At 38.5% G+C, this 9,628-nt stretch overlaps 1 protein-coding gene across 1 annotated transcript in view; it reads left to right on the forward strand.

Annotated features, from left to right (window-relative positions):
• Window positions 1-7,641: 7,641 nt before the first annotated feature.
• Window positions 7,642-9,628, forward strand: part of LOC127978888 (collagen alpha-1(XIV) chain-like) — a 9,152-nt gene continuing 7,165 nt past the window's right edge. Inside the window, exons 1-4 of the mRNA XM_052583844.1 lie at window positions 7,642-7,645; window positions 8,037-8,192; window positions 8,286-8,405; window positions 8,516-8,680. Of these exons, the coding sequence (XP_052439804.1) occupies window positions 7,642-7,645; window positions 8,037-8,192; window positions 8,286-8,405; window positions 8,516-8,680 (445 nt within the window). The remainder of the gene's footprint in view (window positions 7,646-8,036; window positions 8,193-8,285; window positions 8,406-8,515; window positions 8,681-9,628) is intronic.

A 9,628-nucleotide genomic window follows, 5' to 3' on the forward strand; every position in this document is an offset into this window, starting at 1 on the left:
TTTGTGTGCGTGCGTGTGCGTGTGTGTGCGTGTGTGTGTGTTTGTGTGTGTGTGTGTGCGTGTGTGCGTGTGTGTGTGCGTGTGTGTGTGCGTGCGTGTGTGTGTGTTGATCAGAGAGGATGCGGGTTCGAGTGCTGCTGATCCTGATCCTCACATCAGTATTAATCACACATGCTCAAGGTATGACTTCTGACTAGTGATTTCTCTTCTGTTAACTGTTTTTATCATTCGATCAAATGCTTGTTACATCATCAATTGTTGTGATGTTGTTTCTATTATTCTGTGAATCGTTCTGTCCATATTACATCATTAATACATCATTTTATTCATCTCCTTCATACTCAGAATTTCTAACAAGGCTTGTTTTATTTTAGCTCAACTGTTCGCTCAATAAACCTTTACTGTTTTCTGTGTTTGTTTTGGGAAATCTTGCATTCCTTCTCACTGCTTAAAGGGACGGTTCACCCAAAAACAGTGTCTGTTCACCACAGAAGAACACAGCAGAGGAAACAAACTCATACAGGTTTGGAAGAGCATGTGTGTGAGGAGCTGAAATTATTACAGCATTTTCAGTTTTGGGTGAACTGTCTCTTTAAGAACAAAACGTGGCTGGACTTGTTAGAAGTGCCATAGATCTTCTCCATTAGGTTATTTTCTGATCCTGTAAAGCATGTTAGTGTCTGTGGAGAGGTCAGTGTATCCAGCGACTCGTTCTGTTACTCTCATTTACTTGATTACATTATACTTACAAGACAGTAAATAGTTTTCACATTCGTTGTTCCATCTTTTGAATCTTACCGCTTTTAGAAGTTCATAAAGTTATGTTTAAGTTTAAGGGGTCATTTTGATAAAGACATTTTAATGATCATTCTAGTGAGTCATGTAACCATTAAATGAGTTTATGATGCAGATATTTATTAAAAATCCTGCAGTTCCTTCACAAAGCTCAGTTTGGGGAACCCTGATGCCATTCCACATTGAATACTTTTCTTCTCTGTATTTTTACATCTATATTCTACAAGATTATCATATTCAAATTAACAAGTTAGGTCAAAAGTGATCTAAAAGTCAGAATAGATCACCCTAGAAGGCCTAATGCTTCTGATTTAGTGTAATGTAAATCAGCAGTGGACCAGGGTTCATTAGTAGTCTGTCCAGCACTGAGTCAGATGTAAACATGTTGAGAATGGTTTGGTGTATTTGGGATGAGAGCGTGTGGATACTGTGTGGTGTTTGTTTGGGACTCGGCGTCTCCTCTCGTTCCATCTGTGTGACGCTCAGACTCTCTCCATCATCTCGTGATGATCCAGAGCTGATCTTCCTGAGCGACGTGTTCTCTGGTCGCTGAAGGCAGGAGACTGAGCTCCAACACGCTCGGCCTGAGCTCAACGGAGCGTTTCTCAGGGAGGAATCCCGTCTCTTCCCGCTTCTCGTCGTCTGTGATCATCGCAGGGAATGCTGGGAGTGTGAATCTGCAGGATAGAAGAGTCACTCTCAGTGTTATGCTGTATGATCAGCTACATCTAACCTGGGAAAGTGTGTGGGTGTAAGAGGTTTGACAGAAGATGGCTGGATGGATGTTAAAGAAAATGTAAATGCCTGATCATTCACTCAGTCCCAGGCCATCCATTCTTCAGTCAAACACAAATTAAGGTTTTGCAGGAAAACACTAGTTTTATTTCTAATCCAGTGCAGAAAGACCAGAAATCAAACTTGATTGAGAGCCATCGACCAGAAGATATCAAACTATATTCAATTCAATTAATTAATGATAATAAAAAAAAACATTAAATTGTACATTAAAAACAATAGAAATATTGGCCAGTTTTTCTTTTTTTGTGCTATTTCCCCTCACTGGAGTGGTGCTGTGTTTCTCTCGGGGTCAGAGGTCAGCAGGACATGATCTCACGGCTATAAACTAAACTTTCCTTTATAGACATGAAGTAAAGTGTTAGTGAGAGACCGCTGCTGTCTGCTCCGTAAGTGAGAGGACACGTGTGTGTTCATTTACTCAGCTTTCATCTAAACCAGTGCTTTATGACCTTCAGGAGAAGATGAAGAACCGTAGGAGATGTTTTCTGATTGAGAGTGATGTGATCTGTTCTGCAGGTTTCTTGCTCTTTATTCTCTCTTCTCTCTTTAAAGGTCTTAGATCAGAGCAGAAAGTCATGGCCTTTAATGTCGCATGAAGGGCAGTGTAAGATTGGGTTGTGTTGTACAACATCTGAACATTACTGAATCAATATACAAAACATTTACTGGAGATGCAAAGTGAAGACCGTGGAGGAACCTGAACAAAATAAAGGGAGGTTCAGCTTAAAACAAGGACAAAAGTCTGTTACTGGAAACAATCACTGCTTTTCCCTTTAAGCTCAGTAGATTGGCAGATATTTTCTTCTAGTTTTATCATAAATGCACTTCTTATGTCATCTTAAGACAGAAATACTGAGGAAGAACATGTGATCAGAAGGTTATTTACACACACTTTCTTTGGTTTGAAGCTGCATTATCAAAGTTAGATGTAGGACTAATGTATTCAATGTATTCTTTACTGGGTCTTAAAACGGTCTTAATTAACCCATTATCCTCTCATGACAGACCGCCGAGCAGCTTTAGAAAGTCATGATGATCATGTTTATAATGTCTTCATATTAAATCACATTTATCAGATTAGTGCTGGACGATAACAAAACTCTCTGAGTCAATACAGATTTATGCAGAACTGTATTATTGGACATATTGAATTAGGTGTTTGTTTAATGATTTTTCACCTGAGTTTCCTCTTCACTGGGACAGAAGTGTTGTTGCTGGCGTGGATCTCTGATTTAAACACCATGTGTCTCTCATAAATCAGCAGAAGTGGCTCATAAAACAGGTTACTCTCGGCGAGGGATGATTTGAGGGTCAGACAAGTGTGTGTTTGCTGTGACTGCGGTGTGTGTTAGTGTTTACTGGAGAATGTGCAGAACCCTGTGTGTCTTCCTGCTTCTTCTCATCTTCGTGTGTGTGTGTGTGTGTGTTTCCACAGCTTTCTGTTTGTGATGTAGTCTTGTGGGAGATGTGTATCTCAGCGTGAACGTGTCTGTCTGTTTCTGAATGTTGGGCAATGCTATATTTAGTTTCCAGTTTAAATGGTGGTTTGAAGCACAGCGACCGCAGAGGCTCTGCTAACGTGACATTAGCGCGGAGATTGAATGCTTGCGTGTGTGTGTGTGTGTGTGTGTGTGTGTGTGTGATTATGTGGCAGTCTGCTGAAGAGAGAGAGAAACGTGTCTGAGAATCTTCTTTCGTTGCGATATTGCTAAATTTTAATTCTCAGTATTATTGATAACGTTTAACTGATTCAAGACTTCAGTTTAAATTATTTCCAAGCGCAGCACAGTTCAGCATGATGTAAACCTACAACAGATTCACTTTTGAATATCTTTGCAGAAATGATGCATGAAATATGAAGGAGATATTGTAAATGCTGTTCTACTGGACTTTATATTCATTAGAGAAACCTGCAAAAATACTACTCTGCTGTTTTAATGTAAGAATAATAATAGTAAAAAAATGTGTGCATCAAATCAGAATGATTTGTGAAGGATCACGGGACTGGAGTAATCATGCTAAAAATCACAGGAATAAATTACCTTTTAAAATATATTCAAATAGAAAGTAGTTGTTTAAAATAGTAATAATATATCAGAATTTAACTGTATTTGCTGCACTGTAGATCAAATAAATGCAGGCTTGGTGAGCAGAAGAGACTTCTTTAAACAAAATTAAAAATCTTTTCTGTTCAAAAACTTTTGACTCACATATAATCATCATTACACTGTGTGTTTGTGTGGCTTTGGATGATCCCTGAATTAAAGTCATCATCACACTGTTTGTAACACATCGTGACATTTCAGACTGGAAAAGGATTCTCATGTATCCTGCAAAAATGTATGTTACTTACTGCTAATTAATTAGGCAGGTGGTTTAAAAAAGAAAAAAGGTTAATCAAGGGAAGATCTTGCTATGAACTACACCTTTCCTAACACAACGCTGACCTTACACTGACCCCAGTGCTGACCCTTGACCTCTCTAAACCTCAAGGAAGATTCACACTGAAGACACAACTTCTCTTATTAACAGGTTGTTCAGAATGAAGCGATATGTCCATCTGAAACACTTCATGCTGAAGTTTGAGTTAAAATACTTATCGCAATGAAAAAAAAGTTATGTTTCTTCCAAACTTTTGATGTGATTAAGAGTTTAAGGTATTTATGAAACTATTGAACAGGCTTCATTCTGGACAAATTAAGGAAAAATGTATATGTCTAGAAAAATAATGTTAAAAAAACAAATGTGTTTATGAAACAAGTGAATGAATCTTAATTATATTCCAGTTTTAAATGTTAGATGTAAACCCTTCAGATTACAGATTACACAACATTTTTATTTAAAGTCAACCAGTTCAAAGGGAGCATAATTAGCTTTTTGGGTTAAATTAATTTACAGCATTAATATGAAATTCAAGTGGAATGACCTTTAGAGATCAGACTGTGCAGAAATGGAAATCTATGCTCCCAGTCAGGGCTTAATCTGTGGATCCTCCTCCTCCAGGAGCAGCGTTTCCGGACGGCAGACCGATATGTGCCGGGAAAGTTTATCCAAAATTCATCTCTATTATAATTCGTTATTATTATTTTAAATCAAAGGGTTTTATAAATATTTAACCAATGATAAGTATTTAAAGGAGCTTGTCAGTAAATCTTTATAATGCCACTGGATCCTCTGGTGAAACCTCGTCACTTCCCCGCGCCTCTGCTCAGACTGACACGCACACAGCCTGAGGACACTCTTACCAAAGCATAGCAAACACATAACTGTTAGAGTAGTACAGCATTTCTTTACTCAAACACTATGTCTGTGAAGGCTAATGTCTTTGTGTGTTTGAAGACTGGAAAAGTGAGTGTTTTTGCCATCTAGCCAATATTTGTACATTGTGAATATCCTGTGCACAAGCGCTTTATCGTTTATATCATGAGATATTGGCCAAGTGTACTAAACAACAAGAAAAACTAAGTGCCCATATTACAACAATAAACGTTATATCCTAACCTGTTATTGACACAGTTGACGACACAGTGTTGTTTAATTATTGATTTGTTCCCCTATTCTTTCTTTTCCCCCTGTATTTTAGTAGAGTGTGCCATGAAACGGTTTTATTTGTCAACACCCATCAGACATCATACTATTTGGTTGCTTAAACTCAACAAACTATGAAAAATAACTCTTATATAATACGAGTCCGCTTTATACTCAAGCTTTGGATGTGACTGAGGGCACATAGCCTAATACAGCATGTGGAGCGCACGAGTACCAGAAGGCAATGCAACAATTACCCGATTAGTTAAGTCAAGTAAGAGTTCTGTCAGCGGTCCCGATCTAAATGCGAGGGAGTCTTGTATCTCAGCGTGCAGCAGGTCGCTGATGAGAAGCGCTCCGAGAGAGTTTGAGCTCCAATGACTGATTGAATCTTGTTTGTGTGGATTTATTTTATTATTCAAACCCTACAAACTATGTTGAATAAATGCAGGGATTTCCCTCATTACAAACATGGAAGCTGCGAGAATCATTAAAACCACAGAAATGTAGGACCTGATTAAATATAACTATTATACAGAAATTTGAAAAAAAAAATTCCACAACTTTTTCAAAACATTTTCATGACCTTACAACCTTACGACCTTACAACACAACTGATGCACGCTCTTAAAATCACTTACCTCTCCCTCCTGTAATCACATGCCGGATCCGTTCCCACGCTTTGTTCCAGGACCTCGCAATTTACAAATTAAGCGCTGCTCACAGTCAAGAAACACTGATGTTGTTAACATTAATAATTTGAGAACAAAGTTTAACAATAATAATGATTTGCAGGGTTAAATGTGACATGAGCTAATCGATCGTTAGATTAAATCACCATTGGTTGTGCGATTTATTGTAATGCTTTTTCCTCAGTGGGTCAGAACAAACGTGACAGACTTGTTCAGATGACATTATCTATATTCTAAGACACATTCATGGCCAAAAATATTGGCACTCTTGGTAAATATGTTCAGAAAAGTCAAAAAAAAATCCCCAAAATATATAATTTGACTCCAGCATGATTAAAAACATGAAATCATCCAGCTCTGGCTTCCTGTTTCACAGTAATATTCCACCATCAGGGCAATAATTAAGAATTTAATCAACATAAAATGTTAGAAAACTGTCTGGAAGTGTTTGTCTATATCGTCCTAATAGTTTGAGTGGCTAAAGACTCTCCAAAGATCACAGCTGGAGAACTGCAGAAAACAGTTGAGTCTCTGGTTCAGAAAACCTGTTAGAAATCTTATAATGGGCCATGTTTGGATCTTCCAACCGTACAATAACCCAAACACAAACCTCAAAACAACACAGCTATGCTATTCCAGTCCTCTGACCTGAACCCTACAGAAAATGAGAGGAGTGAACTGGAGAAGCTGTGAATCTGAAGGCTCTGGAGTGATTCGGGATGAAGGAATGGTGTCTGATCTCTAACATCAGATTCATCCACGCTGGAGCCGAGCCGATGCACAACTCACTCAAGGAAGATATCTACACACACAGCTGCTTTTCAGACAGAGATGGTGACAAAGAGGCAAAACCTAGACTGCAGCCTTAAATATATTTATTTATATAATATAAAATCTAAGGACCCACTTTATATTAAGTGGCCTTAACTACTATGTACTTACATTTTAATTAATAATTCAGTACAATGTACTTGTTGTGTACATACATGTTTTTACATTGTACTTATATTTAAAAAAAAAACGACATGTAATTACATCTGTATTTAATTTCTGTAATTACATTTATAATTACACTGTTGACCCATACTTTACACCTTAACCCACCCTTAAACTTACCCATACCTCCAACCCTCTCCCTAACCTCACCCCTATCCCACCTCAATAGCAGCAAAAGTGTTTTACAATACAATATGAACACAATAAGTACATTGTACTTATTTTTATATGTAAGTACATAGTAGTTAAGGCCACCTAATATAAAGTGGGACCAAATATAATAATATAAATACATATATACATGTAAATATTTTCAAAATATATACTGTATGTCTGTATTTTTACATTCATGATAAATAAACACTGCACAGACAAATATTATGCAAACAAAAACTTTTATTTTGGATGCGATTAATCACAATTAATTGTTTTAGTATTCACTTTCAGAGTGTGTTTCTCCCAGCTGCTGAACGATACAAACACTGACAGCCAATCAGAATCTAGCTCCAGCAATTAAAGACATACGACAAAACTGCTGCACTTACAATAAACACTATGTTATCGTCTGCTGAGGTGAACACTGTTGTAGTTTTCATTATAGTTATTGTTCTTGGTGTAAAACAGCCTTAACATTGTCTCAACCCTGGCCCTTGCATGACCCTGACCTTTGACCCTTCACTCCACGACTAGGTTACGGGTGACGTAGCAGAATGTGTGATGGTTCTTTCACTCGTTTTGCAAACAGCTTGTCTTTCACAGACAGCACAAGGCTGTCACAGACTTCTAAAATCACACGTTCCTACTGCGTATAGACTTGACAGAGCATGGCATTATGGGTAAAAGCAGAGCTAGGCATCTGGGACAGTAAGACACATTCAGAGCTGAACGTGTTACAGCAGAACACACATGTGATGTCATGCTATTCTATACGCTGTTCTCTCCTGTGTTTAATGCTGTTCTGTTTCTCTGCAGCCGAGAGCGTCTTTCATCCGTTTCAGAGGTGCCTCAGGTCTTCATGAATCAGACACAGTAGTGTTGTAGCAGAAACATCTGACAGTCCAAAACTGAAATAAAGACGTTCACAAGCACTCTGAGTGTTTGTGTCATTCATCCTTTGACCTGAGCGTGAACTTTCAGATGCTGCCCTTGTCCTTGTATTTATTCTGTCGTAAGCACCAATCTGCTGTCGTTTCATCCGGTGTTTGTCCTGTCTGTCTGTCTCTTTAGTGGACGTGTTCACATGTAGAACTCCAGCCATCGCCGATATCGTGATCCTGGTGGATGGGTCATGGAGCATCGGAAGAATGAATTTCCGTTCGGTGCGGATGTTTCTGGAAAGTCTCATCAGGGCCTTTGCGGTTGGATCTGAACACACACGTGTTGGTGCGTCTGCAGTCTTTTGTTTGCTTGTTTGTTTCCTGTGTGTTTATGCTGTGCATTGGAGTGTTAATTGTGTGTGTGTGTGTGTGTGTTCAGGTTTGGCACAGTACAGCGGGGATCCGCGGATTGAGTGGCATCTAAAAACACACAGCACTAAAGAAGACGTGATCCAAGCTGTGAAGAATCTGCCTTATAAAGGAGGAAACACATTAACAGGTTCATAGACACACACACACACACTCACACACACAACCTCACTCATACACTCACATAAACTTAGTCATATATACATTGACACAAACTACATGATTTGTGTGTGTTTCCAGGTCTGGCTCTGACGTATATTCTGAAGAAGAGCTTCAAAGCTGAGTCTGGATCCAGACCTGATGTTCCTAAGATTGGGATTCTGATCACGGATGGGAAATCACAGGACGATGTTATTTCTCCTGCTCAGCAACTCAGAGATGCTGGGATCGAGCTGTTTGCTATCGGTAACAGAACAAAACCAGCTCTAACTTAAATACAGTCTTGTAAATATTAACCGTTCCTCTTCAGGACACTGTCAGAAACCACACACTAATTCTCGGCCTTTGACTCAGTTTTCAATTTCATAAAACAGTTTTTACAAAACACACCACACAATTCTCTATTTAACACTAAAAATCTAATTAATATTATGGCAATATTTCCATGTTTACTTCTGAGATGTGTTTGTGATATTTTGAATACAGTGCTTCATTTTGCAAGAGTTGAGGCATTTTGAATTTTGTTTGCAGTTCTTGGATTCGTGTGGAAAGTTTTTAAAAAAAGAGGCAAAGTTTTGAAAGTACAGGTCCTTCTCAAAAAATTAGCATATTGCGATAAAAGCTCATTATTTTCCATAATGTAATGATAAAAATTAAACTTTCATATATTTTAGATTAATTGCACACCAACTGAAATATTTCAGGTCTTTTATTGTTTTAATACTGATGATTTTGGCATACAGCTCATGAAAACCCAAAATTCCTATCTCAAAAAATTAGCATATCATGAAAAGGTTCTCTAAACGAGCTATTAACCTAATCATCTGAATCAACTAATTAACTCTAAACACCTGCAAAAGATTCCTGAGGCTTTTAAAAACTCCCAGCCTGGTTCATTACTCAAAACCGCAATCAGGGGTAAGACTGCTGACCTGACTGCTGTCCAGAAGGCCATCATTGACCCCCTCAAGCGAGAGGGTAAGACAAAGAAAGAAATTTCTGGACGAATAGGCTGTTCCCAGAGTGCTGTATCAAGGCACCTCAGTGGGAAGTCTGTGGGAAGGAAAAAGTGTGGCAAAAAACACTGCACATCGAGAAGAGGTGACCGGACCCTGAGGAAGATTGTGGAGAAGGACCGATTCCAGACCTTGGGCGACCTGCGGAAGCAGTGGACTGAGTCTGGAGTAGAAACAT

Source organism: Carassius gibelio, chromosome B19 (genome assembly GCF_023724105.1).
Source record: "Carassius gibelio isolate Cgi1373 ecotype wild population from Czech Republic chromosome B19, carGib1.2-hapl.c, whole genome shotgun sequence".
Lineage (NCBI taxonomy): Eukaryota > Metazoa > Chordata > Actinopteri > Cypriniformes > Cyprinidae > Carassius > Carassius gibelio.